The sequence below is a fragment of the Hyla sarda genome, chromosome 2 (assembly GCF_029499605.1).
Source record: "Hyla sarda isolate aHylSar1 chromosome 2, aHylSar1.hap1, whole genome shotgun sequence".
Taxonomy (NCBI): Eukaryota; Metazoa; Chordata; class Amphibia; order Anura; family Hylidae; genus Hyla; species Hyla sarda.
The window spans coordinates 35,937,157-35,956,288 of record NC_079190.1 but is presented as its reverse complement, the minus strand read 5'-3'; the positions used below and the strand labels follow the sequence as shown (position 1 = coordinate 35,956,288).

The 19,132-nt window shown below is 45.5% G+C and overlaps 1 protein-coding gene across 3 annotated transcripts in view; it reads right to left on the bottom strand.

The window, feature by feature from the left end:
* CNTN5 (contactin 5) overlaps nucleotides 1–19,132 on the bottom strand; it is a 1,441,523-nt gene that overhangs the window by 559,394 nt on the left and 862,997 nt on the right. For all 3 annotated transcript variants that reach the window (XM_056561527.1, XM_056561528.1, XM_056561529.1), the window contains one exon: nucleotides 15,698–15,919. In XM_056561527.1, coding sequence (XP_056417502.1) covers nucleotides 15,698–15,919 — 222 coding nt within the window. The remainder of the gene's footprint in view (nucleotides 1–15,697; nucleotides 15,920–19,132) is intronic.

Below are 19,132 nucleotides of genomic sequence, written 5' to 3'. Positions count from 1 at the left end.
TAAGGGTTTGTGACACGGAACAAGACATGGCGCACTTGTAACTGGGTATAATGAAATTCATATTGTTATTCCGGCTCTTGCAGTTAATCACATTATGCATGTGCACATTTGTTATAGCTCTTAAGGAGTAATTTAACTGTGCATTTTAATAATGTTTAGCAGGTAAACATCAACATCTTGGAGTCTGGGAAGGGTTCTTTATTTAAATAGTAATCACATTTAAGAGGCTGATTTGCATTGATGCGATTTAAGTTTTCGTCTTATCTGCGCTTTCATGGACCGCGCTGCCATCTCTGTGACAAATTGTTTTATTACGAGTTCCTTGTTCTGTAGCATTAAGGCTCCTCCAGAAAGTCTGAAGGCTTTGCTGTTTAGAGTCCATAGTTGGGATTAATCAAATGAAAATGATAGCTTTAGATCTGTGGTCTCAAACTGTGGCCCTTCAGATATTGCAAAACTTGAACTCCCAGCATGCCCGGACAGCCAACGGCTGTACGGGCATGCTGGGAGTTTAAGTTTTTTAACATCTGAAGGGCCACATTTTGGGACTACTGCTCTAGATAGTTCCCTCAACTGAAATTGATGGCCGTAGCTATGGGACAAGTTTTGACCAGTTTGGGGGCCAACTAATTTACCATTGGAATCAATGGAAGAGAATCTGTCTGTATTCCCCAAGAAGCATCAATTTTGAAGAAGCCAAGACTTTTTTGATTCAGCACCATGGTAATTTAGAAACATAACTTCATCTTAACTTCTGACCTAGTAAAATAAAATGGCTGGCATGAGCGTGATCAGATTTTAGTCACGACTATCAATACAATGATATAGGCTACATTAGCCAACCGGTAATGTGTCGTGATAATCACACGATTATCATAAACAACAGAGTGCAATGCATAACATTGAGCTTTAAGGGAACCAATCATCAAATTTTACCATATGTAATGCTTGGCAACACGTAGTATATGGTGAAATCTGTATCCTCACCCTCCCTGGGGACATTTTTGCCCCCCCCCCCGGGATAGGGAAGTTGTGAAGTTATAAAGTCTTCCCAGCCCGTCCCGCAAGTAGTCCCCTGGACGGGGACTTATACTTACCAGCACCCTTTGCTCCCTGTTGCTCTGGCCGTGGCTTCGCCCCACAGGCTTGATTGACGTCTCACTTCATCACTTTGCTCCCTAAGCAGACGGAGCAGAGGGGTGACGCGAGTCATCAAGTTGAGGGGGCAACACTGAGGGACGGGTGTGGTAAGTTTAAGTCCCCGCCCAGGGTATCCTATCCTTGTGCACCACGCTGGTCCAAGTGCCGCCCCAAAACTTTGAACTGCCCGCCCAGGGTATTACTTGAGGGGCGGGGTGGGGGGTGACTTTATAACTTTATAATATCTTCACCATCCCTGGGGGCAAAAACATCCCCCGGGGATAGTGAGGATACAGATTTTACCATATATAATGCATTGCCAAGCATTACATTTGGTAAAATGGTAAAATGTGATGATTGGTTCCCATTAAAGGGGTACTCCGCCCCTAGATATCCTATCCCCTATCCAAAGGATAGGGGATAAGATGTCTGATCGCAGTGGTCCGGCCGCTGGAACCCCCTGCGATCTCTAGCCTGGCACCCCGTATTTCGCATGCAGGGAGCAAAATCCACTCCATGCCAGATTACCAGTAACCACAGCTATCATTCCCCCCTCCATAGATATTACTGTAGGGGGCGGGACGGGCGCCACAGCCTAGCAAAGCATAACATAAACGCTGGGGTGCCAGGGGAAGTTCCCAGCAGCTGGACCTCTGGCCATCAGGCATCTTATCCCCTATCCTTTTGGATAGGGGATAAGATGTCTAGGGACGGAGTAACCTTTTAAGTGCACACAAAACCCTCAATGTAGTTAATAAGGGAACATTCAACCATTTTTGATAACTGACACCAGTAGAATATCAGGTGTGAAGCTAGAATACTCAGGACGTCTCTTTATGTAACAGATGCTCCCGTCTGTCTCCTCCCCTTTTTGACTTCTTGATAACATAGAATTGCAATGTGCTAGAATTATCTGCAGGTCATGTGATTGGACATAGCACCCTTTATTGGTTGGATATTGTTTTTAAGGTATCATTGTACTGCTATGCTATAGCAGGAAAAGGAGCCCTTTTAGAAGAGCTGCAGTTCCCAGGTCAATCCAATGGATGATCAATTGTATAGTAAACCAAATCATCTTTAATCCAATATACAAAAGAATACAATGATGCATTTCTGATTTCACAGACTCCTTCATCAGATGGATCAATCTGATGAAGGGGTCTGTGAACCCAAAACACATTATGGTATTTTGTGTCTTGGATTAAAGATTATTTGGTCTACACTACATTAGATTATCCATTGGATTGACCTCGGAATTGCAATGCTTTTAAAAGGGGTCCTCTTCCTGCTATGTTATATTGTGTTAATTACAGGATTAAAAGTTCTTCTCTTGCTGGGACCCTGAGATTAGATAGCACTTTCCGATGCTCTGAATACCCCATATTTTGGGATAATGGGGGAGATTTATCAAAACCTGTGCAGAGGAAAAGTGGCCCAGTTGCCCATGGCAACCAATCAGATCGCTTCTTTCATTTTTCACAGGTCCTCTGCAAAATGAAAGAAGCGATCTGATTGGTTGCTATGGGCAAATGGGCAACTTTTCCTCTGGACAGGTTTTGATAAATCTTCCCCATTAATCTTCCCCTAAAATACGTGTTATCTTTGCACTACAAGTAAGCAGCTATTTTATTAAAATGAGAGATAAGCGAATCAAAGCTGACGAACTCGAATTCGTTATGAATTTCATGAAATATTCGATTCACAATGAATGCGAATATCGCCGTGATTCTATAGTGATAATGACTTCATTAAACTCCATTTACTGCGTTCCAGGCTCCATGGCATCTAAAATTGCGGATCCACATGTCAGTACATGGGGCAAGGAACGTTTGGAAAGTGGGAAGGCAAGGCGGGAAGGGAAGTAGCCAACAGCAGGCAGCCACCATTGTGCTGTCACATCCCTATATATTTGGTAGCTATTTTGCAGCTCGTCATATCATTCATTACACTGCAGAGAGATAGGATGGACATTGCTGTTAGTGTTGAGCGGCATAGGCCATATTCGAATTCGCAAATATTCGCGAATATATGGACGAATATTTGTCATATATTCGCGAATATTCGCATATTCGTAATAATCTCGTTTTATTTTCGCATATGCGAAAATATGCGTTTGCGAAAATTAACATATGCGAAAACAACCATATACAAACTTAGCACATGCGGAAATTCGCATATGCGAAAATTTGCATATGGAAATTTTCGCATATGCGAATTTTCGCACGCCAGTCTCACACAGTAGTATTAGAGCCTTCTTTACACAAGCTGGAAGCAGAGAGGGGTGATCACTGTGATGTGTACTGTGAAAAAAAAACGAGAAAAAAAAAAAATGAATATTCGTAATTACAAATATATAGCGCTATATTCGTGAAATTCACGAATTCGCGAATATGCATTATTCGCGAATAATATTCGAATTGCGAATATTCGCGAGCAACACTAATTGCTGTGTGTGTGTTACATAGAAAAGCTTATTCCAGCAGCGTTTCACATCCAAGTCACCTCAGCGTTCTGGTGGACAGAGAGCAGTGTTTTTTCACTGAAAAGGATTTTTACTGCAGCCATTAAAGCGGTATTCCGGGCAAAAACATTTTATCCCCTATCCAAAGGATAGGGGCAGGGACATGCACACATAGGGGTAAAAGGGGGCTGGAGCCCCTGCCCTTTTCCTCATCTGCCCCTCTAGTGCCCTCACAAAAGGAGCTACAGACTCAGGGTGACAGGTGCAGTAAAAAGGATCCATTGCTGGGGAGATTTGTATGTGGTTTAATGGAGGGTGCTGTGCCCTCCCTGCAGGAAGGGGGCGCCACTCACCCTGTCATTATCTGCCATTTCTCTGCTTCTCTCCACACGGAGGAGACAGGAGCAACGGAGGCAGAGAGAAGCCCCGCCCACAGCATGTCCACCCACAAACTCCAGCCTGTGCAGAGGGGGGTGGAGCCCTTACTTACTGTAAATAACTGAAAATATAAGTGAGTGATTGTATGTATGTGTGTGTGTGTGTGTGTGTATGTATACATGTGTGTGTGTGTGTGTGTGTGTGTGTGTATATCTTTATGTATGTGCCTGTGCAGAGAGGGATGGCTGGGGCCTTAGTGTAAGTGACTGTGTATATATAAGTGATTGTATGTCAGTGTGTCTGTATGATGTGTGTGTGTGTATATATATATATATATATATATATATATATACATCATACAGACACACTGACACACACACACACACAGATTCACTTGCTCGTACACACACACACACATATATATATATATATATATAATGTGAGCAAGTGAATGTATGTATATGTGTGTGTATATATCTGTGAGTGAATGTATGTGTGAACCTGTATGTATGATGTGCCTGTTCGTTATATCTTTTAGTATATATTCCATGTTGTATGTATGTGTCAAAGTGTCTCTATGTATGTGTGTATATGACCTATGTACTGTATGTGCCTTTATGTTATGTGTTTGTATGTATTGTATGAAGCACATTATTAGGGAATTAATAGAGGAATGTAAGCACAGTATATAGGGAATTTATGGAAGCACAGAATATATTTTATTTATAATGGAACATTATATTTTTTTGTATTCTGGCACTGTGTATAGATCCTTAACCTGTTAAGGACCCAGGGCGTAAACTTACGCCCTGAGTCCCGGTCCTGCGATATAACGCGGGGTCACACGGTGACCCCCCATCATATTGCGGCGGGCCCGGCGTCATAGTGAAGCCGGGACCTGCCGCTAATAGCGCGGCACTGATCGCAGTGCCGCGCGCTATTAACCCTTTAGCCGCGCGCTCAAAGCTGATCCGCGCGGCTAAAAACTAAAGTAAAAGTGCCCAGCTAGCTCAGGGAGCTGTTCGGGATTGTCGCAGCATCCTGAACAGCTGTAGCACAGGAGGAGGTCTTCTTACCTTCTCCTGTGCTGTCCGATCGGGGATGGAATGCTTCAAGCCTGAGATCCAGGCTTGAGCATTCAATCGCCGAAAACACTGATTGATGCATCTCTATATGAATGGATCAATCAGTGTAAAAGATCAGTACATGCAATGTTATAGCCCCCCTATATGAGCTATAATATTGCATAAGAAAAGTTTAACCCCTTAAGGACTCAGGGTTTTTCCGTTTTTGCACTTTCGTTTTTTCCTCCTTACCTTTTAAAAATCATAACCCTTTCAATTTTCCACCTAAAAATCCATATTGTTACGCCGAGCGCTCCGGGTCCCCGCTCCTCCCCGGAGCGCTCGCTTCACTCCCTCCGCTGCAGCGCTCCGGTCACGTCCTCTGACCCGGGGCGCTGCGATCCTGCTGCCAGCCGGGATGCGATTCGCGATGCGGGTAGCGCCCGCTCGCGATGCGCACCCCGGCTCCCCTACCTGACTCGCTCCCCGTCTGTTCTGTCCCGGCGCGCGCGGCCCCGCTCCCTAGGGCGCGCGCGCGCCGGGTCTCTGCGATTTAAAGGGCCACTGCGCCGCTGATTGGCGCAGTGGTTCCAATTAGGGTTTTCACCTGTGCACTTCCCTATATTACCTCACTTCCCTTGCACTCCCTTGCCGGATCTTGTTGCCTTAGTGCCAGTGAAAGCGTTCCTTGTGTGTTCCTTGCCTGTGTTTCCAGACCTTCTGCCGTTGCCCCTGACTACGATCCTTGCTGCCTGCCCCGACCTTCTGCTACGTCCGACCTTGCTTCTGCCTACTCCCTTGTACCGCGCCTATCTTCAGCAGCCAGAGAGGTGAGCCGTTGCTAGTGGATACGACCTGGTCACTACCGCCGCAGCAAGACCATCCCGCTTTGCGGCGGGCTCTGGTGAAAACCAGTAGTGGCTTAGAACCGGTCCACTAGCACGGTCCACGCCAATCCCTCTCTGGCACAGAGGGTCCACTACCTGCCAGCCGGCATCGTGACAGTAGATCCGGCCATGGATCCCGCTGAAGTTCCTCTGCCAGTTGTCGCTGACCTCACCACGGTGGTCGCCCAGCAGTCACAACAGATAGCGCAACAAGGCCAACAGCTGTCTCAACTGACCGTTATGCTACAACAGTTGCTACCACAGCTTCAGCAGTCATCTCCTCCGCCAGCTCCTGCACCTCCTCCGCAGCGAGTGGCCGCTCCTGGGATACGCTTATCCTTGCCGGATAAATTTGATGGGGACTCTAAGTTTTGCCGTGGCTTTCTTTCCCAATGTTCCCTGCATCTGGAGATGATGTCGGACCTGTTTCCCACTGAAAGGTCTAAGGTGGCTTTCGTAGTCAGTCTTCTGTCCGGAAAAGCCCTGTCATGGGCCACACCGCTCTGGGACCGCAATGACCCCGTCACTGCCTCTGTACACTCCTTCTTCTCGGAAATCCGAAGTGTCTTTGAGGAACCTGCCCGAGCCTCTTCTGCTGAGACTGCCCTGTTGAACCTGGTCCAGGGTAATTCTTCCGTTGGCGAGTATGCCGTACAATTCCGTACCCTTGCTTCAGAATTGTCCTGGAATAATGAGGCCCTCTGCGCGACCTTCAAAAAAGGCCTATCCAGCAACATTAAAGATGTTCTGGCCGCACGAGAAATTCCTGCTAATCTACATGAACTTATTCACCTAGCCACTCGCATTGACATGCGTTTTTCTGAAAGGCGTCAGGAACTCCGCCAAGATATGGACTCTGTTCGCACGAGGCGTTTCGTCTCCTCGGCTCCTCTCTCCTCTGGTCCCCTGCAATCTGTTCCTGTGCCTCCCGCCGTGGAGGCTATGCAGGTCGACCGGTCTCGCCTGACACCTCAAGAGAGGACACGACGCCGTATGGAGAACCTCTGCCTGTACTGTGCTAGTACCGAACACTTCCTGAGGGATTGTCCTATCCGTCCTCCCCGCCTGGAAAGACGTACGCTGACTCCGCACAAAGGTGAGACAGTCCTTGATGTCTACTCTGCTTCTCCACGTCTTACTGTGCCTGTGCGGATGTCTGCCTCTGCCTTCTCCTTCTCTACAGTGGCCTTCTTGGACTCTGGATCTGCAGGAAATTTTATTTTGGCCTCTCTCGTCAACAGGTTCAACATCCCAGTGACCAGTCTCGCCAGACCCCTCTACATCAATTGTGTAAATAATGAGAGGATTGAACTTTTGGTCCTCCCCAATTGCACCTCGGAGATTCTCCTTGGACTTCCCTGGCTTCAACTTCATTCCCCAACCCTGGATTGGTCCACTGGGGAGATCAAGAGTTGGGGGTCCTCTTGTTCCAAGAACTGTCTAAAACCGGTTCCCAGTAACCCTTGCCGTAACTCTGTGGTTCCTCCAGTAACCGGTCTCCCTAAGGCCTATATGGACTTCGCGGATGTTTTCTGCAAAAAACAAGCTGAGACTCTACCTCCTCACAGGCCTTATGATTGCCCTATCGACCTCCTCCCGGGTACCACTCCACCCCGGGGCAGAATTTATCCTCTCTCTGCCCCAGAGACTCTTGCCATGTCCGAATACGTCCAGGAGAATCTAAAAAAGGGCTTTATCCGTAAATCCTCCTCTCCTGCCGGAGCCGGATTTTTCTTTGTGTCCAAAAAAGATGGCTCCCTACGTCCTTGCATTGACTACCGCGGTCTTAATAAAATCACGGTTAAGAACCGCTACCCCTTACCCCTCATCTCTGAACTCTTTGATCGCCTCCAAGGTGCCCACATCTTCACTAAATTGGACTTAAGAGGCGCCTATAACCTCATCCGCATCAGAGAGGGGGACGAGTGGAAAACGGCATTTAACACCAGAGATGGACACTTTGAGTATCTGGTCATGCCCTTTGGACTGTGCAATGCCCCTGCCGTCTTCCAAGACTTTGTCAATGAAATTTTTCGTGATCTGTTATACTCCTGTGTTGTGGTATATCTGGACGATATCCTAATTTTTTCTGCCAATCTAGAAGAACACCGCCAGCATGTCCGTATGGTTCTTCAGAGACTTCGTGACAACCAACTCTATGCCAAAATTGAGAAATGTCTGTTTGAATGCCAATCTCTTCCTTTTCTAGGATATTTGGTCTCTGGCCAGGGACTACAGATGGATCCAGACAAACTCTCTGCCGTCTTAAATTGGCCACGCCCCTCCGGACTCCGTGCTATCCAACGCTTTTTGGGGTTCGCCAATTATTACAGGCAATTTATTCCACATTTTTCTACCATTGTGGCTCCTATCGTGGCTTTAACCAAGAAAAATGCTGATCCCAAGTCCTGGCCTCCTCAAGCAGAAGACTCCTTTAAACGACTCAAGTCTGCCTTTTCTTCGGCTCCCGTGCTCTCCAGGCCTGACCCTTCCAAACCCTTCCTATTGGAGGTTGATGCCTCCTCAGTAGGAGCTGGAGCTGTTCTTCTACAAAAAAATCCTTCCGGGCATGCTGTCACTTGTGGTTTTTTCTCTAGGACCTTCTCTCCAGCGGAGAGGAACTACTCCATCGGGGATCGAGAGCTTCTAGCCATTAAATTAGCACTTGAGGAATGGAGGCATCTGCTGGAGGGATCAAGATTTCCTGTTATTATCTACACCGACCACAAGAACCTCTCCTACCTCCAGTCGGCCCAACGGCTGAATCCTCGCCAGGCCCGGTGGTCTCTGTTCTTTGCCCGATTTAATTTTGAGATTCACTTTCGTCCTGCCGATAAGAACATTAGGGCCGATGCTCTCTCTCGTTCCTCGGATGCCTCAGAAGTTGATCTCCCTCCGCAACACATCATTCCACCTGACTGCCTGATCTCCACTTCTCCTGCCTCCATCAGGCAGACTCCTCCAGGAAAGACCTTTGTTTCTCCACGCCAACGCCTCGGAATCCTCAAATGGGGTCACTCCTCCCATCTCGCAGGTCATGCGGGCATCAAGAAATCTGTGCAACTCATCTCCCGCTTCTATTGGTGGCCGACTCTGGAGACGGATGTTGGGGACTTTGTGCGAGCCTGCACTATCTGTGCCCGGGATAAGACTCCTCGCCAGAAGCCCGCTGGTTTTCTTCATCCTCTGCCTGTCCCCGAACAGCCTTGGTCTCTGATTGGTATGGATTTTATTACTGATTTACCCCCTTCCCGTGGCAACACCGTTATTTGGGTGGTCGTTGATCGATTCTCCAAAATGGCACATTTCATCCCTCTTCCTGGTCTTCCTTCTGCGCCTCAGTTGGCTAAACAATTTTTTGTACACATTTTTCGTCTTCACGGGTTGCCTACGCAGATTGTCTCGGATAGAGGGGTCCAATTCGTGTCTAAATTCTGGAGGGCTCTCTGTAAACAACTCAAGATTAAATTAAATTTTTCCTCTGCATATCATCCCCAGTCCAATGGACAAGTAGAAAGAATTAACCAGATCCTGGGTGATTATTTGCGACATTTTGTTTCCTCCCGCCAGGATGACTGGGCAGATCTCCTTCCATGGGCCGAATTTTCGTATAACTTCAGGGTCTCTGAATCTTCCTCCAAATCCCCATTTTTCGTGGTGTACGGCCGTCACCCTCTTCCCCCCCTCCCTACCCCCTTGCCCTCTGGTCTGCCCGCTGTGGATGAAATTTCTCGTGACCTTTCCATTATATGGAGAGAGACCCAAAATTCTCTCTTACAGGCTTCTTCACGCATGAAGAGGTTCGCGGATAAGAAAAGAAGAGCTCCCCCCGTTTTTTCCCCTGGAGACAAGGTATGGCTCTCCGCTAAATATGTCCGCTTCCGTGTCCCTAGCTACAAGTTGGGACCACGCTATCTTGGTCCTTTCAAAATTTTGTGTCAAATTAATCCTGTCTCTTATAAACTTCTTCTTCCTCCTTCTCTTCGTATCCCTAATGCCTTTCACGTCTCTCTTCTCAAACCACTCATCCTCAACCGTTTTTCTCCCAAATCTGTTCCTCCCACTCCTGTTTCCGGCTCCTCGGACGTCTTCTCGGTCAAGGAAATTTTGGCTGCCAAAAAGGTCAGAGGGAAAAATTTTTTTTTAGTAGACTGGGAGGGTTGTGGTCCTGAAGAGAGATCCTGGGAACCTGAGGACAACATCCTTGACAAAAGTCTGCTCCTCAGGTTCTCAGGCTCCAAGAAGAGGGGGAGACCCAAGGGGGGGGGTACTGTTACGCCGAGCGCTCCGGGTCCCCGCTCCTCCCCGGAGCGCTCGCTTCACTCCCTCCGCTGCAGCGCTCCGGTCACGTCCTCTGACCCGGGGCGCTGCGATCCTGCTGCCAGCCGGGATGCGATTCGCGATGCGGGTAGCGCCCGCTCGCGATGCGCACCCCGGCTCCCCTACCTGACTCGCTCCCCGTCTGTTCTGTCCCGGCGCGCGCGGCCCCGCTCCCTAGGGCGCGCGCGCGCCGGGTCTCTGCGATTTAAAGGGCCACTGCGCCGCTGATTGGCGCAGTGGTTCCAATTAGGGTTTTCACCTGTGCACTTCCCTATATTACCTCACTTCCCTTGCACTCCCTTGCCGGATCTTGTTGCCTTAGTGCCAGTGAAAGCGTTCCTTGTGTGTTCCTTGCCTGTGTTTCCAGACCTTCTGCCGTTGCCCCTGACTACGATCCTTGCTGCCTGCCCCGACCTTCTGCTACGTCCGACCTTGCTTCTGCCTACTCCCTTGTACCGCGCCTATCTTCAGCAGCCAGAGAGGTGAGCCGTTGCTAGTGGATACGACCTGGTCACTACCGCCGCAGCAAGACCATCCCGCTTTGCGGCGGGCTCTGGTGAAAACCAGTAGTGGCTTAGAACCGGTCCACTAGCACGGTCCACGCCAATCCCTCTCTGGCACAGAGGGTCCACTACCTGCCAGCCGGCATCGTGACACATATTATGGCTTATTTTTTGCGTCGCCAATTCTACTTTGCAGTGACATTAGTCATTTTACCCAAAAATGCACAGCGTAACGGAAAAAAAAATCATTGTGCGACAAAATCGAACAGCCCGACTGAGCAGCCGGGTCACTTTCAGTTTCACTTTAGAAGCGGCGGTCAGCTTTGACCGCCACTTCTAAAGGGTTAATACCGCACATCGCCGCGATCGACGATGTGTGGTATTAGCCGCGGGTCCCGGCCGTTGATTAGCGCCGGGACCAACGCGATATGATGCGGGAGCCGGGAGCCGGCGCAGGACGTAAATATACGTCCTGCGTCGTTAAGGGGTTAAAAAAATCATTAACCCTTTCAATTATCCCTTCCCCTAATAAAAGTTTGAATCACCCGGCATTTCCAAGAATAAAAAAAACACAGTGTGAATAAAAATAAACATATGTGCTATCGCCGCTTGCGGAAATGTCCGAATTATAAAAATATATTGCTTTTTAAACCGCACATTAAATGGCGTACGCGCAAAAAAATTCCAAAGTCCCAAATAGCACATTTTTGATCACTTTTTATACCACAAAAAAGTGAATAAAAAGTGATCAAAAAATCTGATCAGAACAAAAATGGTACCGCTAAAAGTTCAGATCACGGCACAAAAAATTTGCCCTCATAGCGCCCTGAACACAGAAAAATAAAAGTTATAGGGCTCAGAAAATGACAATTTTAAACGTATACATTTTCCTGCATGTATTCATGATTTTTTTTTCTGAAGTGATACAAAATCAAACCTATATAAGTAGGGGATCATTTTAACCGTATGGACCTACAGAATAAAGATAAGGTGTCATTTTTGCCGAAAAATGGACTGCGTAAAAACGGAAGCCCTCAAAACTTATAAAATAGTGTTTTTTCATCAATTTTGTCGCACATTGATTTTTTTTTCCCGTTTCACCGTAGATTTTTGGGTAAAATGACTGTCATTACAAATTAGAATTAGAGATGCAAAAAATAAGCCATCATAGAATTTTAGGTGAACATTTGAAAGAGTTGTGATTTTTTAAAGTTAAGGAGGAAAAATTGAAAATGAAAAAACGGAAAAAGCCCGACCCTTAAAGGGTTACTGGTGGCACAGTAAAGTTAAATAATAGTGGCACAGTATATAGTTCATTAATGGTGGCACAGTATACAATGAATTAATAGAGGAATGGTGGCACAGTATATAGATCATTAAGGGGGGTGCGGTATATAATTAAAGGGAAACTGACAGGCTGTTTACTCGCACTAAACCCAATACACTAGGTTACAGTGCAGTTGAACAGGAGAAAGATAATGTTATACTTACTAAATGTGGAGCAGCCGTTTTCTAGGTATTGCCCCACATTGCTAATATGCAAATTCAGTCTTGTGTGCAATGGAAGCGGAGCTTCCCTGCCTCCATCCTGTATGCTGTGCTATGCCCGGCCGTCTTTGTATATTTATAATTCTTTTTTTGCCAACTTGTATATTGCAGCATGTAAGCATATATTAGTGTGGTGTCCATCTCTTCAGTGTAAGAACCAGAGCTGTGTGGAGATTCCTGCATAAGGTGGGTGCTGGGTGATTGGGGATGGGTGATGGGTGATTGGGGATGGGTGCTGTGTGCTGTGTGATTGGTGATTGGTGCTGGGTGAATGGGGATGGGTGCTGGGTGATTGGGGATGGGTGCTGGGTGAGGCCGGGTACAGTGCACGTTCTGTCATATAGAGATCAGATCGGGGCATATAGGGGGAGATTTATTAAAACCTTTGCAGAGGAAAAGCCTTCTGCAAAATGAAAGCAGCGATCTGATTGGTTGCTATGGGCGACTGCACCGCTCTTTCTCTGCACAGGTTTGATAAATCTCCTCTATAATACAGTATATTATAGGGCAGCTGTCACACGTTTTCTGTAAATAAGACTGACAGCACAGCCAAAGTGTATATACACATGGCAGACCTCAGAGAAACTGTTCTTGACTTTATTTTACAAAAGCACCAACTTTTATGGGGGCTAGGAATGTCGAGGAGGCCTGGCGGGAGTCCACTGTGTCCCTGGGCCGCAGCCCTTTAAGTCTGGCAGACGTTTTTTTAAATGATGAGAAGTGCCCTCTTTTTTTACTTGAGCCCCTGCCCTCTAAAATGTCTGTGCACGTCCCTGGATAGGGGATAAGATGTCTGATCGCGAGGGGCCCGCTGCTGAGAACCCCTGCGATCTCCCTGCAGCATTCTATGTAGGTGCTGAATCTCCAGTTTCGGAAACCTCCGGATTTCCGGGACTGGGGACGTGACGTCACGCCACGCCCCCTCCATTTATGTCTATGGGAGGGGGCGTGATGGCCAGAGTAGTGACGTGTGGCAGCTGGAGTCGCAGCAAGAGTTCTGAGGTCCTAATGTCAGCTAGCAGTCATGTCTTGACCAGCAACCCAGCAGCCTTGATTGATCGGTTCACTTGGTCATCCACTTCATACCAAGTGACATCTGACACCCCCAGTCAACAGTTGGTGGCTTCCTCAAACTCAACGCTCAGTTGGCATGGCCCTCATGCTGCTGCTGCCACCTACAGGCTCTGTCATTGTGTTGTTCTATGGTCTCCTCATGCTAATGCTACCGCCTCCACGCTCTGTCATTGTGCCACCATATGGTCTCCTCAAGCTAATGCTACCACCTCCAGGCTCTGCCATTGTGCCGCCATATGGTCTCCTCATGCTGATGCTGCCACCTCCAAGCTCTCTAATTGGGCTGCTCTATGGTCGCCTCATGCTGATGCTGCAACCTCCAGCCTCTCTCATTGTGCTCCTCTATGGCCTCCTCATGCTGACACTACTGCCTCCATGCTCTGTCATTGTGCCACATATGGTCTCCTCATGATGATGCTACCACCTCCAGGCACTCTCATTGTGCCTCCATATGGTCTCCTAATGTTGATGCTGCCACCTCCAGGCTCTCTAATTGTGCTGCTCTATGGTCTCTTCATGCTTATGCTGCCACCTCCAGGCTCTCTAATTGTGCTACTCTATGGTGTCCTCATGCTGATGCTACCACCTCCAGGCTCTCTTGTTGTGCTGCCATGGATACTGCAAAACATAATTAAGGTAATGGTCCCCAGTTTCAGAAATTCCTCTGCATTAGGGTCACTTTCAGGACTCCTGATGCTGCTGTGCCCTCCAGGCTGTCTCATTAAGCCAATATATTGTATCTTCATGCTTCAGCCAACTCCAGGCTGTGCCATTCAGCTACTATATGGTCTCTTTGTGCTGCTATAAACTCCAGGTAGTCATTCAGCCACTATAGCGTATCCTCATACTGATGCCACATCCAGGCTCTGTCATTGTGCTGCCATGTGACATGTGACTCCTTGTTAAATTTGGTCCTTTGTACCCACACGCCAGGGCCCGGGGCACTAAAACTTGGGAGTTAAAATTTCAATTTCAAAATCCTCAATTTCAGTTTCAAAATCTTAAATTTAAATAGAAAAATCTTAACTTTAAATTTTCTCCTCATGCTTCTGCCAACTCCAGGCTGTGCTATTCAGACACTATATGGTCTCCTCATGCTTCAGCCACATCCAAGCTGTTTCGTTCAACCACTATATGGTCTCCTCATGCTGCCAGCACTCCACACTGTGTCATTCAGCCACTATATGGTCTCCTCATACTGATGCCACCTCCAGGCTCTGTCATTGTGCCGCTCTGCGGCAGTGATTCTAAAAGAGATGCCTGTAATCTACATGTCCTACTGAATAAAAGTATTATTTCTTATCTCAAAGACAAAAGAGTGCAGCCAGCACCACCGTGCTGCACATCCACACATCAAAAATCAGCTAAGGATATCGGACCCAGGTGTGTCAATTTGGCAATGGCAGTGTGGTGCTACATGTCAAAGAATCCACAGCATATAGTATAACTAAGTTTTAAAGTATTATTTAACTACCCCAGCACACTCCATATGCATGTTAGAACAGGCTCTCTGTTGTCCAGAATTAGCCATATTTAATATAGATTTGCCGCGAATAAAATCAGATCGAACCAAATTTTTTCAGAAAATTTGGCGAATTGGCAGAATCAAATTTTTCAAAAGTTCGCTCATCTCTAATTAAAATGTCTACAGAACTTGTTTGGGCCCCACTTTAATGGGATAATACAAAAGGCACCATCCTCCAGTCTCTATGTTTGTTTTATTATACATAGAACTGATATGATAGGACAAAGAGCAGTTCATGCTTGAAATGCATTAGTGGTTTTCATGTCAACAGCTTCCTGTTTGTATCTTACCTTCATGCTGAATCTACAAAGTCATACATTTTCTCCTCTTGGCATGGATTTAGTCCTGCAATTGCCCATGCAAAGTTTATTCAGCTGCAGGGACTCCTTTCAAAAGCAAGTGTCCATGCTGCTTTACAGTACACTTATCTCATCTAGTGTAGTGAGTTGAAGCTACAATACAACATTGACACTACATTTTTTGACCAGTGACCAGCTTTTGACCAGTGACCAGCTGGAGGAATGCATTATCCTCGGGATTTTTTATCATTTAGGCAAATTTATGAAGTGTCGTACTCAACATAATACATTTTGTGCAGCAACTGGTTTCGCATTGCGTTAATTATAATTCCCCCCATAGTTTTGAAAAAGGTTTCTGAGTATTTGCAGTAATCTCGTATACAAGCTGAATAGTATATTTAAACTATCTTTAGTATTTTGCACCATGGGCTAAAGAGTAACACACAGTTTCACATGCATAAAATGACTGGAAAGACAAATAAGCACAATAAGACTCACCATCATCTTGCCGATAGCTGTCGGAGAGTTGGTAGAGGTTTGTCGGAAAGCCATATTGTCTTGTCCTCTCTCTTTCAGAATATTGCCCAATCGGTTCTAGTGAGGAGCTGCTATATCTCGGTCTGTTTTTGTTGTTAAAAAGTGCCATAGAGGAGCTCCCTGATCTTCTTCTAAGTATTGCAGCATATGATGTCTGCTGTCCAGGAACAGCGCTTGTAAGGGCTGAAAAAGTAAAAAATATATATATAGTAGATGGCCCCTTGTCAGATTTAGGAGGTTTCATGTCGGGGTCATCGGATTCCATACTTAATTTGGTGCAAACACTTTATAAATCTGTTGGAAATGACATGCACCCAAGTTTTGATGATTTCAATATATCAGATCTGGCCCAGCCTACAGATACACGAGAGCAGGCTTTCGTTTTTCATGCTGATTAGTAAGACACTGAATTCATGTGCGATCTGAAATCCGTTCTAACCTTTCATTTTTTTTCCCAAAATCGAACATGAAATCTGAATTGAAATGAACATGGATTTTGATTAGAATTTTCAACTCCCATTGATTTTAAATCAAGTTTAAAAATCTGCAACTGAAATCAGATTCAAAATTCTGGTGAATTTAATGTAAAAATCCATGTTCGAACAATTCTTTTTGCAGGCTGAATAGTCACAGATTAGGACCTGGAATATTAGTATGTCCTCTATCATAATCAGTGCCAAAATGAGCCAGTGTAGTGCCATATTTTGTGTTTTGTCGTGAAATGTGTTACATGACTCAGCACTTTCCAGTGCTGGACTAAGATAGCTCCATTGGCTGACACGCGAACACCTGCACCCTACCATTGGTTCCTGGGGGGGCTGGGAATTGTGCGTGCGCATGTCACATGACCACAAATATGCTGTCTCAAACACTATTCCCTTCAGTGTGAGTTTGGCTACCACAGCAAGAGGATGTCTCCTGCTGTGATAGCTGTAGAACTGCGCCTGCAATGTTATTCATGCTGCTGTAATGTAATTGATTCCCCGCTATGGGGACCGTGCGCCCGCGAGGGGATCTTTGGATTTGTGGTCACATGACACACGCACTCACCATTAACCTTTTTAATATACTTCACAACAAATCTTATCACCTTTTTATTTAAATTATATATGTTATAAAAAAAGACCACTAGGGGTCCCCATACCATCCAGAATATGATACTATCCAGCTGCAGCATCATCTTTGTCCCAGCTGAAGCACAGGCAGGGACAAAGTCCAGGAAGTGAGGACAGCAGAAACACTCCTCTGTGCTCACCCCTGTCCTGTCTATCAGACTCCTGTCTAAAAACAGAGATGAGGGGTTACAGAACAGCCTGCAATGATTGGATGAAGGGACGCAGTACAGCACAATAGACTCACGGAGGAAGCAGAGTCAAGGCAAGAGACCGATATGCCCCTTCTAACGCACAGCATTACAAACCAAGTGAGCAACAGAAAGAAGGTAATTGTGAAAGAAATATAGGTGCTAGACACATACAAATTATATGTACATGATCAGTATTAGGTAATGAGTAGCATACATAACAACTTTTTTGTGGGATATGACAGATACTCTATTATTTATCTTGCCTTTTTTATTATTTTTCCTTAATTTATAGCATTTAGTGCATTTAAATGAAATTTCAGCCCTTCCCTTCTTCTTATCGGATCATTTCTCCCTTTGGAATATTTTTCCCTTTGGAATATTTTACATTTTTGAACTTTTTTTTTGCATTTGATATTCATCTCATGTAGTAATTTTACAAAAAATTGTTTACTGTTTAGGAAAAAGCATATTTTTTTTCTTGTTTTGTTTTTATATATATTTTCAAAACATGTTCTCCATTATGTTCACTGTCAACTGGAGAGTAGCTTTACAAATTTGCTTAAGTATACTTTTCAGGCTTTAGCACATATTAAGTAAGGAGCTCCACCGTATCGTCTCACCATGGTACCCTGGCTGACCTTTTCAAACAAGTTTAAGAAACTGCAATTTGCTCAAAGAAAGGCGAAGTCTCGGTTCCGCTCTGCGTACCACTACTCCAGCTACCCTGACAAGAGCTGATGATACTGTGGTGTTACATTTCATTTCTTATTACTGTATATCATGTATTCGCCAATGATGTACAATAATTGTCGTACAATAGCCGCATCAGAATGTTAGGATAGTTTATGTTATTTCATGTACATCATCAAAATTAGAATATTGTTTAAAAAACCACAAAGAAGATTTAAATAGGCACATAGATCAATAGTACAAGCAAATATAGGAAACTTTGTAATGTTGTTTTGAGAAAATAAGCTCAGCTTTGTGCTGTGTTTGCAAGACAAACAGGAACACAGCTATAGGGTGGCAGAGGTAGCAGTCACACTGGGGCCCTGGGGCCTAAGGGGGCCCTAAAGCACATCTGCCCCTTAAGAGACCAGTATTATAATTGGCATATGGGGCCCTGTTGCAGATTTTGTATTAGGGCCCAGAAGTTGCACCTCTGAAGACAAGCAATACAAGTCTATGAAGGGGGGAGCTCCGCCCACCAACTCTGGGAGAATTGCAAATTATAGATGGAGCCTGCAAAGCAGAAATCTTCTAAAAATACCATATACAAGTTATTTAATGGCCAGTTTTAGTGCTGCTCTTCATGTACTCACAGGGTGGCTTACCCTAAAAAAGTCATCTGAAATGACAAGTTTGCTTAAAAAAATAATTTCTTGGGAATTACCTGTATTTCTGCATTGATTACTAATAAAATGTTATGTAAGTAGCAACTTTAGACAAATATATTCTAAACAAATAACACACAACACCAGCTGTACTGGTGATCTCTTTCATTGAGAACTTTGAGTAAACATCTACAGTGTAGAGAGAAAAAGTAAACTCTTGTATTTAATCATTTATAGATCATTTTTATTGCAAAATTAATCTCCATCAAATGTTTTTGATGTTTATGCTGTTACTGCAAATAAGATCTGCACAATGTTGAAGATCGATCATGGACCATTGCTTCCTGCCAAATGTGTTCTATCCTAGATCTGAATGAATGAATGAAATAATTGTATGAAATACTTTCGTCTTTACATGGTTGAATGTGCTGACAACAAAATCACATAAAAATTATCAATGGAAATCAAATTTATCAACCCATGGAAGTCTGGATATGGAGTCACACCCAAATTCACAGTGGGAAACCACACTACAGGCTGATCCAACTTTATGTAATGTCCTTAAAACAAGTCACAATGAGGCTCAGTAGTGTGTGTGGCCTCCACGTGCCCGTATGACCTCCCTACAATGCCTGGGCATGCTCCTGATGAGATGGTGGATGGTCTCCTGAGGGATGTCCTCCCAGACCTGGACTAAAGCATCCGCCAACTCCTGGACAGTCTGTGGTGCAACATGGCGTTGGTGGATGGAGCGAG